The sequence below is a fragment of the Ammospiza nelsoni genome, chromosome 18, assembly GCF_027579445.1.
Source record: "Ammospiza nelsoni isolate bAmmNel1 chromosome 18, bAmmNel1.pri, whole genome shotgun sequence".
Lineage (NCBI taxonomy): Eukaryota > Metazoa > Chordata > Aves > Passeriformes > Passerellidae > Ammospiza > Ammospiza nelsoni.
In genome coordinates, this window is record NC_080650.1 from 2,970,164 (window position 1) to 2,986,347 (window position 16,184).

The window sequence follows — 16,184 nt, forward strand, 5'->3', positions numbered from 1 at the left end:
GGGAAACAGCCCTGAGCCTCGGCACATACCACAGCACAGGCTGTACAAACCCACGGAGCGGCTGGTGCTGAGCCGCAGGAGCTGCGGGCAGGGCGCACCCTGCCCGGCACATGCCGCTCCCGCAGACAGACTCTGCCAAGCAGCCACTTACCTTCTCCCTCCCTCAGAGTCCGCAGGACGGTCCTGCTCTAGCCTTACCAGGGAGGCCACCTCTCTACAGTGTTTGCTTTTCCTCCCTGTCCTGCCCTCTGAAGTGGTTGCTCAAGCCAGGCTTTCCTGGCTCACCTACTCTGGGTCTGCAGTAAGCACAAGCTGCAATTCCCCGCAGAGCACAGCGAGGCTTGTGAAGTTCCGAGATAACCCTCAGCCTCCACTCAATGCGAGCTGCAGCAGAATCTGCTCGGGAAAAAAAAAAAAAAAAAAAAATCCACCAAAAAAAACAAATCAGAAGGAGGGAAAAAAAAAAAAAAAAAAAGACGCCACATGTAACACCTCATCGGGCCATGGCGGCTCCACTGCAGCACGGCACCGGCTCCGCGCCAGCCCTGCCCAAGCGGGCCAGGGGAGCTCAGCGCTGCAGGCCGGAGGAGGCAGGGCAGCGCTGCCCCAGCTGGGTGATGGCGGAGGGGGGAACAGCCCAGGAGAGGCAGAGAAGGAAAACAACAAAGAGCCATGTGACGGGGAGCGGCGGCCGCGCTCCCCACGGCGCACCCGCTCCGGGCGGGGAGGTGGCGGCGCCGCCCGGCCCCTCCCGCGGCCAGCGCTGCTGGTCCCCCCCGTCCCCCACACTGCCCGGGGTTTAATTTTTTTGTGCATTTTATTTTTTTTCCCTTATGTGTGTGGGGAAGGGGGTGTTGTTGTTTGTTCCTCTTTTTCCCCCCTCTGCATTAGGCGACTTCCATGGCTTGCTGTTTATAAAGAGAGCGGGAGACTGCAGCGGGGGAAGGGCGGTGTTATTTATAGCAGCCGGGGCTGCGCCGGCATTATCCGAGCTGCCTTTGTCCTCCCGGCCGGCCGCCCCCCCCCGCCCGGCCCGGCTGGAGCGCCGCCAGCCCCGCTGCCGCAGGGCGCTCCCGCCATGTTGTGAGCGGGGAGAAAGAGCCGCCGCTCCCTGCCCAGCTTCGTCCTTGCACAGCCCCTCACAAAGCGCTGGGGGAAGGGGGGCGGGAAAGGGGAAAGAAAAAAAAAAAACACAAAAAAAAAAAAAAAAAAAAAAACACCAAAAAAAAACAATACCCCAAACCCATCATTTCCCTGCAGCGCCCGGGACGCGGAGCGCCGGGAGGCAGCGGGGGGAGAGCCCGCCGCGCCACCGCCCAGCGCTGAGGAGAACGCGGCACCGAAGGGAAGGAGAAGCCATGATGGCGGCTGCCCTCACACAACACGGAGCACGACCGGGAGCGCCGTGCCCGCCGCCGGCCGCCCCTCCCGCCGCCCGGGACACGGTGCTGCCGCAGCCTTTCACATAATAAACCCACCAGAATTCGGCGGGGAGGCCATTTTCGTGGGCTGGGTGGCGGCACTAAAGCACAACTGCTGTGAATATCAACTGCGTCACGGCTCTCCATCTGTAACACTCAGGCTGCAAAGGGTCCCTCACTTGGAAGGAAACTCCCTCATTTTGGATATACTTCCAGACCTCCTTTTTCCCCCCTCTCTCCAAGTCACTGCCTCTCGGTATGAAGGATTTTACAGTGCTTTCTAGGGAGACATCCGCCATTAAGACCGTCGTGAAAAACACCCCCCCATTTTGTTGCCTGTTTTTTGTCGAGCTTCTGTAATTAGACGGATAAAACATGTAAGGGATCCCTACCACCACCACCGCCTTCTCGCCTTTTTTAACATCAACCTCACTAACATCTTACTGTTCACAGGCAGATTTTTTTTTTTTTTTGTGCTTTCAATTTAACAGCCACGTAATGCCTGCAATGGATTCACAGCATCTCTCCGCACCAAAAAAAACCAAACCCACCCAGGGCTGAGGACGACCAAGAGCTTTGTGCAGAGAAAGAAATCAAATCCCTCCCTGAAAACAGACGTTTCAGAGGCACTGTTAGATGTTTCTGAGGAGAAGGAGATCGCCACCGCTTTCAGACGACCATTGGGATCTTTCCACCCAGGACAATACCATTAGCTACAGGCCTGGGCTATTTGTTCCTCTGCAAGGGCAAAAGGGTTTACTTACCCGCACACCATAGTTGAATGCAGCTCTGAAGGTGAAGTTGTTACTCTTTTTTAAAATAATGGCTATATAAGTATATATGTGATCTGTATCACCACTTCTCTCGTAAGTTTGCGAGCCAAAGCGGATCTTGTTAAGATAAGTTACAGATCTTTGTGTGGCAGTGGTCTAGCATCAAAAAAAAAGAGGAAAAAAAGGGGGAAAAAAGCTATAGAAAAAGTCCAGCTATGTTGACTGACCATACACAGGCGAGGACTCCTGCTCAAGGCTTAAATCTACCTTCCTGTGGCAGATTTACTCTGTACATAAAAAGGACGTTCAGTGTTTTTCCACAGAGCACGCAGACACTAAAAATATTCTCAATAGTTTTAGGCTGCACATATCAGTGTGAAAACACCTAGTTAACATTTACTGGTGCTAAACAACTTTTAAGCATATCTTAGCCAGACAGTTCGCTTTTTAAGTAAAATATTTCAGAAAGCATAAATTGGTTTAAAGAGACAAAAACATAAGACATGCAAATGAAGGCTTAGCAATAAGGACCACTTCAGTAACATTAACATGAAAACTACACTTAGCAAGGACAGAACAGATTGGGTACTTACAATGTAAGAGGAAAGAAAGACAAAGAGCTTAACATAGTAAAATTGCCTTATTTTTTTGCCAGAATTCACTATTCCTATACCTATATTTAAAACATTACCTTTTAAGCACCAAAGGAGTTAATAAAAATGGCCAGGAATCAAGTGTTTTAATACAAGAGAGAAGTCTCTCAAATTTATTGTTCAGTCATCAAAGCTGCTTAAAGCTTAAAAACCCCCAAAACAACGAAAAAAATATAAAAAGAATGTATTTACTCTTTTTTTTGTTGGCATTCGAAATTGTTAACTGCTGACATAGGGTGTGCCATGACCTAGTTACACAAGACAAAGATGGATCCCGAATCGTAAGGGTGAAAAAAAAAATCCGCATTACTTTTTTTTTTTTTTGTTAAGGGTTTGAGATATATATATATATATATATATTTAAATCCTCCTTCTTCAGTGAGTCGTCTGGCACCGTGCTAGAGGCTCCCACCACCCCGCGTGGTGTGGATTCACATGGCGGATCCCCCTTTATGGAACAAAGGAAAAGCCCAGTTGGCCATTTCGCTCCACTGCAGAAAAATGGCTGCGGGTCCCGCGGCCTCTCCTTGGCTTCTGCCGCGCGGTGCTTTTACCCCGCCGTCTAATAACTCAAGCCCCATGGAAGCCGCGCTCCCATTGGCTGCGCCCGCCGCGCTGCCGCCGCCCCAGCCAATGGCGCGGCCGCTCCCGGGGCCGCCGCGGCCCCGCGCCCCGGGACGGCCGCGCCATGCGCCCGCCGCGCTCCGCCCGGCCCCGCGCCCGCCGAGCGCCGGGGGCACCGCGCCGCCCGCCTTTAATACCGAAAACAAAATGGAACCTCCCCGCTGATTGGCTGATGAGCGCTCCGGACCTTTAATAAGCAAAGCTGCTCCCCCATCTTCTATCACCCCCTCCTCTGCGTGTGTTGCCACCCCCCTACCAGCTTTCCCCCCCCCCCCCCCCCCCCCCCCGCGCTCTCCGCCGCAGCAGCGCGGCGGGTCCGTGCTCCACCCGCCCCCACGGTCGCCCCGGCTCGCCGAAGTCTTCCCCTAAAAAAAAAAAAGAGAAAAAAAGCGAAAAAAAACCACCCCAACTTGTCCCACCTATAGGTCCATCTTGTTTAGAAACAGTTTGCTCTAAGGTAAATGCAGCGGGCAGATTCCACTCGCCCCCCCGCATGCCGTTAACCCCGCGGCGGGGAGGAAAAAAAAACCCGCGCGTCCCGGCGGCGGCCCATGCGGCGGCGCTCGGCGGCGGCGGGGCGGCGGCGGGCGGCCGCGGGCCGGGGGCTGCGCGGCGCGGCCGCCGTGAATGTGCAGGCGGCGGAGCGCGGTTAGGCGTTCGCGGCGCTCGCAGCGGTGTATTGTGGGATCCCGGCCGCCGCCAGCAGCGAGCACACACACAATATGTGGTGGCTCGCGAAAACGGGAGGCAGGAGCCTGGCGGGCAGCCCGCGCCGGTAACCGGCCCCATGTGAGACGGGAGCTCGCCTTTCGCCGCCCGGAGACGATCGGCCGCCCAGCGCGATGTCTTTCCGAGAGACCAAGGCGGGGGAAAAAGCCAAGCACCCTGAAGATCATGGCAAAAAGCAGAGTTCAAGTGAGATTGGGTCTTTTTTTTTCTTCGTCTTCTTCTTCTTCTTTTTTTTTTCCTCCTCCTCTCCTCCTCCCTCTCTGCCTCTTGTCTGGTTGGGGTGGAGGGGGGGACCCGGTTGGCAATTCCCCCATTTTGGGGCTCGCTTCGCGGTGGATTTCCTCCCTGCCTGGGTGTGTAGATCGGGCGGCTCGTTAAAAAAAAAAAAAAGAAAAACCCGCACCGAAACGAAGATGTCTTTGTTGAATATTTTTTTTAACTTTATGGTTTTTAGTATGGTTTTTCTTTCTTTTCCCCTTCCCCCTTTCTCTCTTCTCCCCCCCCACCCCCCCCGCGTTCAGGTTGGATCAACGGAATGGAGAACAGCACGCAAGCCAGCACTTCTGTCGAGAAAAGAAATCACCATTGGAGAAGTTACAAGTTGATTATTGACCCGGCTCTGAAAAAAGGACAGCACAAACTCTACCGTTACGATGGGCAACATTTCAGCATGCCTGTGAGTGGGGGGCTCCCGGGTTTCCCCCATTGTGTCGTGTCTCCCCTGCCAGCCTCTGTCTTACCGGCGTTTTGGGGGCTGGGGGTCCCTCCGGGTCGTGGTAATCCTCGGCATAGCGCTTGTGTGTGTGGGAGGGGGGTCCTGGGGGGGACACGCACAGCCACCAAAGTTACAGCCACCTGACACTGTGTGTTCAACTGTCAGGAGCCCAAACCTGCGGCTTTTTCCCTGTGTTTCCAATCTGTGTGCATTTCCCAGCAGTATTGCAATTTGACACGTGTGTGTATGTGTGTGTGTGCGCTTTCCCCTTCCCTTGAGACAGCCCGTGCTTCCTCGGGGTTTATTTTTTCTTTTATTTTTGTCTTCGATTTCAAGTCTTGTTATTGCTGTTTCTATGTTTTCTCTCCTCCTCTTCCTCCTCCTCCTTCTCCCAGAACTCGGGGATCGCTCCTGTGGATTGTGTCAGGGATCCCAGAATAGGGCGAATATGGACCAAAACTAAGGAGTTGGAGCTGTCTGTCCCCAAATTCAAGGTACTGCCCTGACTTTTGTTATTACCTCTGGAAACTTGTTTATTTGAGAGTGAAGCCTGAGTTCCAAATAGTTTAATGGACCGTTTAAATGACAGTCATATTTCTATTAACATTGTTATTTAGCAAACTGTTTAACAATAATCCTCTTCTATGAGGATAACAAGAAATCAATGCCTCTGTCTGACGAGATCACTTGAAGGTTTTGGAGCTGGGGCTCCTGGGCCAGGGGGCAGTGGGGGGGGCTCTCTGCTGACAGCACTGCTCAAAATGCATCTTTTTAGCCCAGAAAGGAGCCGGTTCCAATGAATGGCTGCAGTGGCACAGCCTCTGCTCAGCTCTGAGGTTCACCCAGAGCCTTGGAGGTTTTTTTTCCCCCCCAAAGTTTGCAGGATGCTTTAACCCCCTCCCTCCCGTGCCATCCTTAGGCTCCTCCCCCAAGCTCATTAACAATGCCGATTATTTTTATCGTTCCCCGCCTTGTGCCCGTTTCCAGATTGATGAATTTTACGTGGGGCCAGTGCCTCCCAAGCAGGTCACCTTTGCCAAGCTGAACGACAACATCCGTGAAAACTTTTTGGCCGACATGTGCAAGAAATACGGCGAAGTGGAAGAGGTGGAGATTCTCTACAACCCCAAGAACAAGAAGCACCTGGGCATTGCCAAAGTCATCTTTGCCACTGTCAAGGGTGCCCGGGAGGCTGTGCAGCACCTTCACAACACTTCTGTCATGGGCAACATCATCCACGTGGAGCTGGATACAAAAGGTAAGGGGGGCACGTTTGGGCCTCGTGTTTGGGGTGTGCAGAGCCCCTGTCTGACCCAATCCCAGCATCGAGGCTGTTGCAGAGGGCAGGGACCTGGTGATTAAAAATACGAAGGGAGCCGGCAGCGGGTCTGGTGTCTGGGGCCTGGTCGAGTCACGTGGAGCCAAATGTGTTGTCTGTTGCTAAGAGACAGCCCTGTAATTTGCAAAATGCTGCCATCCTGCCTGTCCCCTGCCTCTCCCCTGCCCGTCCCTGCCCCTGCTCGCTGCCCTCTCGTGTCCCCCATCTCCCTGCCCCAGGATGGTCCCTCTCGGCCACCTGCCAGGGCTGCTGGACCCGGTGGCACCTGCGTTTTGCAAACCTGGCGTTTTTGGGCAAGTCCTGGTGGTTCCTGGGACCCAGATCTGTGGGCTCTGGTGGCAGCAGCGGGGCTGGGTGCTGTGCCCTGCGTGCCTGGCATTTCATTGATACTTTGAGCGGGCTGGGGGCTGGCACAGCAGAGTGCACACGCAGCACTGCCAGGGTGTGCGAGTGTACGAGTGTGAGACTGGCTCTTAAAGTGACAGCAGCTCCCTGTGCTGGAGGAGCCAGCTGCCAGCCCCACTCCCGAGCCCTCAAAGCCCCATGAAGTTCCTGCAAGTGTGAAGGCATTGCATTTGGTCTGTTCTCTCTCCTCCAAGCATGCTAGTGAAAAGGCTTTCTAAAATCTGCCTGAATTTTAGAAAACGTCTAAGACTGAGGAGGTGTGGATCACTTGCTGATTGTATTTCTGCATTCTAAAGGTGGCATTTCTAGTTTAAAACTGGCTTGCTGCACTCTTTCTTGGGAAAAAAGGCTGCTAACACCATTTTCTTAAAATGCTGATATTTTTGTTCTATATTTAAAGGTTTCAACAGTTTAGTGCACAACCAGCACAGCAGTTGGTGTGCCACATGTGATAGAGTAGAACAGCATGTTTATTGACATTACTGACCACTGTTAGAAGAAAAATCACAGTAGCAGTTTAATATTTTCTATTGGGAGCTAGGCTTGACCTTGCATGTGTATACTTTGAAATTCTAGTATCAATAATTTTTACAAACAGGCTCCTTCCCTTGCTTTGAAATTTGAAGGTAAAAATCACATTTAAGGACAAATTAACCATTTGCAGATTTAATAACATAAGCTAAAGCTGTTTTGTAAGTGATGGATGTCTTAATGCAAATCATTTTAAACAAGCTGATTGTACTGCCTTCCTCCTTGTTCTCCTCCGTTTATAAACTATGCAGCAAGCCTTGAGCAGGCAGCTGTTCCAGAAAGTTTGTAGCACATCAGGGAAATGAGGGGGGGTTTCTGCTTCTGTTTCCTGGGAGAAAATGCTGAAGTCAGTTTCAAATTGCATTGCTGTTTTGTTTGCCAGCTTTTTGCTCCTAATGTATTTTTTTCACACAGTTGCTTCTCTTTCGTTCTAAGGGAGTAGGACTGTCAATGTGCTATAATCTGTCAGAATCAAGTAAAAATTGTGTTCCTAAAATAGCATCAGCAGGTTAGGACATACTTAAAATATATATGTATCATTTTCACCATTTCTTTCTAGTGTTCTGCTTTGCAAGACGGTGAAAGGTTGTTAAAAACTTTGTTTTCACAGTGTAGCAAAATAAATATTAGGAGGGAAAGTATCAAGTTTATCTGTCTGGTGTGAGCACAGGCCCGGGAATCTGAAACTAATAAATCCAGGCTCCTCATCTGAGACAGGGTTGTTTAAAGAAACTTCTCTGCTCAGTTTATCCATCTACAGACTGGACACAACTAGTAATTACCTGTCTTGGAGCAATAGCTGGGAATCATTTCACATTCATAAACCTCTTTGAAATTGTAACTTTTCCTGCCTTATGTTTGGGATCCAGGAAGAACTATGTAACAATGACTTGATATTTTTTTAAGGACAAGTGAAAATAAGCCTAACACTTCCATATCTGTGGCATTGTAGTGTCATGTGTGGGTGGTGTGTGTTAATATTTCAAGCTTATCTTCAGATTCTTGCAGTGAGAGATCTATTTTGTCATGACTTTGGTTGAACTTAAACAGTTTACATAGATGAGGCTCAGGACTTTGTGAAATGAGATTTGATGCCCAAATAACTTTTTCTGTAGCTTTTGTGCAAGATAAATAAGTCTTTTTCAGGACAGAATTGTGCTAAGAGTTGCTTTGTTTTTGAATTGAACAAGATGATTCACAGGGAGTTTGGGGTTTGATCCTACAGGACTTTCTCATAAAAGTAGTCCTGGTTTTGGGAGGTATTTCCTGAATTAATTTTCTGGGCTCAGGTGCCCAGTCTGTCCATTTTTCTGTGTATTCTTTATCTCTCAGAGCAAAATTCAGACAGTTTCAGGGTCTGGCTCTGTTGCCTTTGAAGCTGATGACAGATTTCTTACAGACTGCAAAATAAGCGGGATTAAGTTTTTGTAGTAATGAAAAATTCAATATTAAGAAACTGGGTCTTCGTAGACTTTAGGAATGAAAAGGCTGAGGCTCAGTAATGCTATATGGGACAGTTTGCTCCTCTGGCTTTATTCTTCGAAGGATTCCACTGAGTTCTCCTTAAACCAGGGGAAAAAAAAGGTTTAATTGGTGTCTGTTTGGAAAGAAAACATGAACAGTTTTGTCCTCAGCATTGCCATGCATTGTGTTTGCATTAGTGACAGGCAGTTCTCATGAGCAAGGTGTGTAGGGAGAGCTTTCTGAAGTGGCTCTGGGTGTTGGCAGAGGCTTCTCCCTTGGGTGAGAGTTTCACTTCTCAAATCTGCAAGCTTTGCTTGGCACTTTGGAGAGGAGGGGAACGGCTGCGCTCCAGAGAGCATGGTAAAGAGCAGAGCTGCCAAGGAGGCTGAGAAGAGGAAAAAGGATTTAGAAACCTCCTTGTCTTGGCTGGAGAAGGGAGTGTCTGACTTCACTTGCCCAGCAGATTATTTTAAAATGATCCCTGCGAGCTCTGAGGTGATAACTGCTCCTCTCTTGCATGGATGGAGTGGGCTGGGAGTGGGGGCAGGGTCATGTGAATGTCAGGAATGTGTATTTTTACATGAATAGTGATCTTTCTGTTTAATCAACTCTTGCATTGTGCTCTGTGCAGGTGAAACCCGCATGAGATTCTATGAACTGCTGGTTAATGGTCTTTACACTCCTCAGACCCTCCCTGTAGGCACTGAACAGGACGTGTCCCCAACTGGGAACGAAGCTCTCCAGGTAGGTGTGCTTGGCTTTTCTTAAAGAAAAACTTTCTAGAAAATCTCAAACATTAACATTAGCATTTTAACATTTTTAATTTATCTGTATTTGTCTTGCTGTAGTTCCAATGGATGTTACTAATTCACATTTAAATAGAACTTGCTCATAATTGCCATAGCAAATGTACCTCTGAATGTGGAGCACATGGCTGGTGTGTGCCTGCTTTTACAGAAAATGCTTTTTGTCTTCGTGCCCTATTAACATTAGAAATTCCTGCAGTTAGGACTGGATCAGATCTGTCCCTGAGATGAGCTTTTCCCTTGAAGTCAGGGGAATGATTTACAGTGGTACATTTGGCCTGGCGTCTGCGGTGTGCAATCCTCAGCACGCACGGACTTCAGCCTTGCTTAAAGGCTGAGGGGTGCAAGGTGGCTGAGCTTCAATAGTGGCATCAATTTTCCAGAATCTTAATTAGTTGCTGGAATCAGCTTTTAATAAAAGCAATGGACAGAATTCCTGTGGGCTTCCAGGGGTCCCTCGATATTTAGGGCACAATTCTCTCAGTGGCTTTGCATGATTACCTGCTTCCCTGTAACCCCACTGGGATGAGAGGGCCAGGGGGAAGGGAAGCCTGTTTGTGTGAAGTTACCAGCCTCTTTGGCTTGTCTGAATGTACTTTGGCTCCTCACTGGGACTTGGGAACTGATTTTAAGACATCAAATTTGAAAGAGATTTGGAAAAGATTTTTTTTTCTTTCTCTCTACTCATACAACTTCTTAAAATGCCATGATTTCATTAATTCTGTGATCAAGTGTTCTCAGGACAGGTAACAGCTGTGCAGTGAACATGAAATCCCGTTGATCTGAAAAAAAGAAATGTCTCCTCCCACCAAAGCACCCCAACAGCAGCAAGGCAAAACCCCAGTGTCCTTTTAACAAAACCATAAAAGAGGTTGGTTCTTCCTTACCTCCCAGCAAGGTGCTTTTAAAGGCAGGGGGGAGACAGGTAATGATTTTGCTGGGAGCCCTGCTATGAGTAGACCCTGACTGCTCATTCTTGCTACTTCCACATCTCAAATAAAAATGGGCAGATTTGTTTTTACTCTTTTTTTCAGGGTTAACAGCAAAACACTTAATTGATGGTATCACCCAAAGCAGTCCCTGCTGTAATTATCCTTAAGATTCTTTCTCTAGATATTATGTTCATGTGTTATATTATTGTCCTGAATTGATTTTTTTCCCAAATACCACCAGAATTATTGCTTTGTGAATAACTTTTAACTGTTTGCATCATGATTTTGACACTAGGATGTGCCAACAAACTTGTTTGCTGCTGTAGTTCAGTAAATTACTCCTGACATTTGCTCCTCCTCTCATGCAGAGCAGCAAAGATCTGACAGTTCTGCAATCCCTGCCTCCAGGCCATACACAAACCCCACTGAAAAACACTCCACAGCACATCTACACTAAAGGTGCAGCAGTGTGGATGTTGTTGAGAACCAGCCACGTGCTTCCTGCTCCTCTCTGTGGGTTTTAGGACAGTTGAGGAAGAAACTTTTTCTTGCTGTCTCTCTGGTCATGGTGTCCAGGGGGTCAAACTGAGAGCAAGTCCACACTACTGAGTGGGTGAGATGTGTGAACACAGCAGGCAGGTGAGAGTTCAGCTTGAGTTTGATGGTGCTGGCATGTTCCAAGCAGGTCATTTTACACATCTCTGCCTTCCTGTGCTTGAGAGGTCTCACCAGTTGACTATCCTGGTGTACTTTTAGGCAGCTGGAGCTCAGTCCATCCTCTCTTGCTACCAGGAAGATTCTTACTGAGCTCCTGCTTTGCATTATGGAAAATTGATTCTGGAGCTGAAGATAAGTGTGGCACTGTTATGACTCAGCAGAGTCTGAGCTGGAGCAGGGCTGCTCCTAGAAACCCCCTGAATGTGCCTGTGAAGTGAGTTACAGAGCAAGGACTTGGCTGCTCTGTAGGTTTGTAGGGTTTCAAACACCATAATCAGTAGCGCTCTGAGCATTTGACTTTGTGGGAAGCTTTAAAATGGTGTTTTTCTGGCAGTTGAGAACTTTTTGTATGTTACAGATGAGTGGTAGGGAGGATGGTGGGCTGGCTCTGCTGCACAGCTTTGGCTGCAGGCTGGCAGTTCACTCATTTGTATGTTTTGATCACCAGAAAAACCAAAAATTGACAATTTCACGTCTCAGACTTTCCTTATTTTCATCCCTGTTTGCAGCTTACACAAGCATTACATAGTTGCTAGCAACTGGAACTCTTCCAGCTGAAAGTGGTGTGGAAGTCTCCTGTTCACCTGATGCTCTTGGGGGTAGCTTACAAGGAAAACTTGTATCTTCTTTCTTCTTCCTCCCCTTGCAGATAAGTGACTGTTGCCTGACTTTTTCTTTTAAATCAAAGAGGACTGTTAGCAGTGGATAATAACCATTAGGTTTGTGTTTTCAAGGATGCCGTAACCTATTTATTTTCTTGCCGTGGAAATCAGCACAAACTCCTGGGTGCTCAACTCCTCTGAAAACCAAACAGATTGGACAGATATGGTTATAGAAGTGTGTGTTGAGGTGCTTTTCTGTGGTGTTGTTGCAGCTGACGGACTCCCTGAAGCGCCTGAAGGACAGCTCCCTCTCCTCCGCGGGATCCTCCGTCACCCCGAACAGCAGCACGCCCTTTTCCCATGACACTGCCTATTCCAGCTGCCGGCAGGACACCCCAAACTCCTACAGCCAATTCACCCCCCAGTCCCAAGGAACGCCCCACACCCCGCGCCTGGGGACGCCCTTCTCCCAGGACTCCACCTACTCCAGCCGACAGACGACCCCTGTGTACCACTTTGGGCAGGACAGCGGCTACAAACCCCGGAGGCACGAGACGAAGTTCACGGACGCGTACAACCGGCGCCCGGGGCACCACTACATGCACAACTCGGCAGGGGTGTTCCGAGGCACAGAGCATCAGTTCAGTACCTTCAAATCCCATCAGCAGGAGCCTGTTCAGTTCTCTCACACTCCTCCCCTGAGCCACTCTAGTTCTTCGAGCTATAAATCTGCCTTCTCCCCCTATCAAGCACCAGCTGTTTTTCCCCAGTCCGAGGAGCAGCAGCCGTTTCCCCAGGCTTCCAGGGAGACAGAGTACAGGAGACCTGCACCGCCTCCCACAGAGATGGTGGTGGAAAGCAGCGCTGCCCCCAGCATCGATTTTGTCCCAGTGAAGGAGAAACCGGAGGAGCCTCCGCCCTTGCCCGACTCGAACTCCGTTCCTGAACCAAGCACAGCGTCCTTCTCTCAGACTCCAGAGAGGAGTGAGACTCCTGGCACCCCCACCATGGAGACTGAGATGCAGCATAACAGTTTAGACTCAAGGATTGAGATGCTCTTAAAAGAGCAGAGAACAAAATTACCCTTTCTTAATGAGCATGACTCAGATAATGAGATCAGAATGGAAGGTAGCCCTATTTCCTCCTCTTCTTCCCAGCTCTCCCCCATCCCAACGTACGGTTCGAACTCTCAACCCGGTTTCAGGGGTCAGACGCCTTCCTCGCGCCCTTCCAGCACAGGCCTGGAGGACATCAGCCCCACACCCTTACCTGACTCTGATGATGATGAGCCCATCCCTGGGACAGCTTCTCTGAGTCAGAATTCCCGGGGGACATCAGAGGCCAGCATGACTCCCATTGATCAGCTGAGCAGGACCTCCAAAACTGAGACCTCGGAGGCTAAAGAAATGGTGCCTGGTGACCAGACTCCAACGTCAGAAAAAATGGATGAGGTAAGTGAGCTGGAGCTGAGTTGTGAGGCTTTGCATGTGTCCCCAGAGCTGGACAGGGTGGGGAATTGCACTTGTCTTTGTGTCATCAGAGTGTGGGGTTTCTGGTGGCTTTTCCTTTTACTCGAGCCAGCTGGAAATGAGTTAGATGTGACACAAAGTAATGGTCTTAATCAATTTGCAGTCTCCAGCTTTCCTTATTTATAATACCAGCCTGCTGCAATTTATAGCTTCAGGAGAGCTCAAGGACTGCACAAGCCACCAAAGTTTGGCCAGTGCTCAGGCTGTGTGAATATCCTGAGTGTTGACAGACACTTAAGCCACTAGAGGAGTTAATGGAGCACTTTCTGCCATTGCCGTGGTCCCTGAGCAGGGGTGTGTATGCAGGCACACACTTGCTTAGCAGGGCTTTCATGTTGCACTGAAGTATTGAGTGTATAGGGTGTTTGAAAGCTCTCCAGCTATTCCTGCCATCTGCTTCCAACGGGAGACAGTTGCTGGGTTTTAATACTCACTTTGCTCAGGAGAGAGGGAGTATATGAAAGGGGGAGGCAGTTGACTTGTGGGGGATGTGCTCCACTGAGTTTTCCAATAATAGAGCAGAGCTTGTTGCCTCTGCCGGGGCATTTGTGGCAGAAGGGGGAGACAGAGCTGAACTGGTGCCAGCAGACAGGAATTATGTTGCATGGTGTGTCTGTTTGGGAGGTCTTTTGCAACAAATGTGAGTATCACTGCAGTGGATGTGTTGGTTCTATTGTGCTGTGTCAAGGAACAGTCAAAATACAGATCTTTGCAAATGCCAGACCTTTCTCCTCAATGTTTATAATGGTCATGCAGGCAGATGAAAGTGCTGTCCCTGGTGTGCCAGAATGCTGCAGTCAAGAGGGCTGGTCTTGTGTAAATGTCCCGAGTATGGTAGATAAATTTAATTTACCCATGAAAGTTTATTGGGGTTAAACTGGCAGAATGGGTTTCCCTCCAGTGGATTGCAGTTGTGAGGTTTTCACCAGAGTAGCGGCTGCATTCGGGAGAGGAGGAGCTGCTCCCGCAGCCATGGGCTTTGCAGGATGCTTCCCTGGAGGGAAAGCTCTGCAGCAGTCACACAGTGTCGGTCTGGGTGCTAAATACTGAAAACAGTGTGACCGTGCTCTGGATATTTTGTTTTTTCTTGCATGCCTTTCCAAACCTGCTTGTCCTTGCAGTTGCCAGTTCAGCCTTTGAAACAGTTCAGCTGCTTGAGTTCTCATTCTTCATCCAGGCTGGCCCAGGCTCCCCTCCTGGGAGGCGAGTCCCTGGCTGGTGGGGCTGATGATGTGTTAATTAGGAATGGAGTTTTGATTCCTTAAGCTCCGGTCTGGCAGGCTTAAGAGGGGCCACTGTTAGTTTGACTGCAAACCAGTGAGGAAGACATCCCTCATCTCCTTGCCTTTCTGGGTTTGTATCTGCTGTCCCTGCACTCGTGCAAGGGGGTTGCAGCCAATTCTGAGTGTGTTTAGGAAGATGGGTAGGTGCCAGCATGGTGTGTGGGGTCAGGCACTTCTGTAGCTGACCCTGGGTTTGGGGAACTGGCTGGGATGGGATATTGTAGGTTGTGATATGGGGCAGCAGCGTGCTGATGTTGAAGCCCATGTTAAATCTTTGTTTCCCCTTAGTGAGATGCTGGTGTCAGAAGTTCACGTTGATGGGTCTGTGATACAAAATTATGTAAGTGCCTCAATCCTCTGCAGAAGTCAGAAGGGTGGTAGCAGGGTCTCCATGCAGGTCATTGCTGCTTTATTTGTCTCCTTCCCCCCAAAAAGTTGATGTTTGTTGTTGGAGCTGTTTATTCAGACTTCCTCTTGGTTACAAATCACACTGAGCTATTCTGACGTGTTTGAAAAGTTGCCTGAGCCTTTCATTGCTCCTTGTGATGCAGAAAAAATGATCTCCATGTGTTTTTGCTTCCTTTCCCCACCCTTCTCCCCACACAGTTTTTGCTTTAGAAAAAGGCTCTTCTGGCTTCCCTCTCTTTTGCTGAAGGAGCAGAGCTGAACAGTGACTTAACATAGGCTGAAATTTGAGCTGCAGCTTTCCAACTGAGTTAGAGAGGGGCATTGAGTCTGTGTAAGGGCTGGAAAGCTGAACCTCCAGCTTCAGCCTATTGTGATACCACTGTTCTACCCCAGTCCTTCACAGAGCCCTCCAGTGAAACAGAGGAAAGGCAGACACAAATATTTCTTGTGACTGTGTGGCTTGGGGAGCTGAGCAGGGGTGATATCTTGGTGCAGGGAAGGCTCATTAACTATCATAAGGAAGCAATAAAAGGCAGAGAGTTTGAACTTATTTACTTAATATTTGCCCCTTCAAGGGTCAGAGCAGCCCCAGGCCAGCTCTCTTTGGGTGGGTGCTCTGGCTGGGAGAATCACAGGATTCATGAGGATGCCAGCAAAGTCACAAGGAAGTTTTTCCTGAGGTGATCAGTGCTTTTGAAGGACCTCCTCCTGTTTCCCATCAAAACAAGCATGATTTTTGTCAATGATTGCTGATACAATAACATCTGCTCTGTAGGTGAAGTGCTGTCAAATCATCAGGCAGATTAACCCCCCCAGACTCACCATAAGTAAAGGAGGTGCAGCCAAGGCCAGCAAATGCTCTGATTTATCATGCAAGACCCTGGAGTTTGATTTCAAGATCCTGTGTGATACTCCTAAGCCAGAGTTTGGCAGGGATTTTGGGTGTGGGAGAGGAAGGGCTCTGCATCTGTCTGCAACACCTAACCCAGCTAATCTCAGAGCAGTGATTAAAGTCTGCAGAGAAAGTCCAGCTAAGCTTAGCCAAGGGGCCAGGCTGAGAGGTGGAACAGTGGGATTTGGGCAGTATGAGGTAAGGGAAGGAGAAGGATCCTTTCCAAAAAGAACAACCTGCCAGGCAGGAAGGCAGGGCAGAGTAGGCTTTTTCAAAAAACTAGAAGATGGCAAAGAAAAAAAGCTGAGCTGCATTGTTATATGAGGGAAATTTTTGAAGGAGCAATGTACAAACTTTCCTT

The 16,184-nt window shown here is 49.2% G+C and overlaps 1 protein-coding gene across 1 annotated transcript in view; it reads left to right on the top strand.

Annotated features, from left to right (window-relative positions):
* Nucleotides 1-4,187: 4,187 nt before the first annotated feature.
* The window catches only part of SETD1B (SET domain containing 1B, histone lysine methyltransferase), a 47,447-nt gene continuing 35,450 nt past the window's right edge, over nucleotides 4,188-16,184 (top strand). The window contains exons 1-6 of the mRNA XM_059484889.1: nucleotides 4,188-4,386; nucleotides 4,722-4,876; nucleotides 5,311-5,409; nucleotides 5,903-6,173; nucleotides 9,286-9,398; nucleotides 11,984-13,162. Coding sequence (XP_059340872.1) covers nucleotides 4,314-4,386; nucleotides 4,722-4,876; nucleotides 5,311-5,409; nucleotides 5,903-6,173; nucleotides 9,286-9,398; nucleotides 11,984-13,162 — 1,890 coding nt within the window. The 5' untranslated portion in view covers nucleotides 4,188-4,313. The remainder of the gene's footprint in view (nucleotides 4,387-4,721; nucleotides 4,877-5,310; nucleotides 5,410-5,902; nucleotides 6,174-9,285; nucleotides 9,399-11,983; nucleotides 13,163-16,184) is intronic.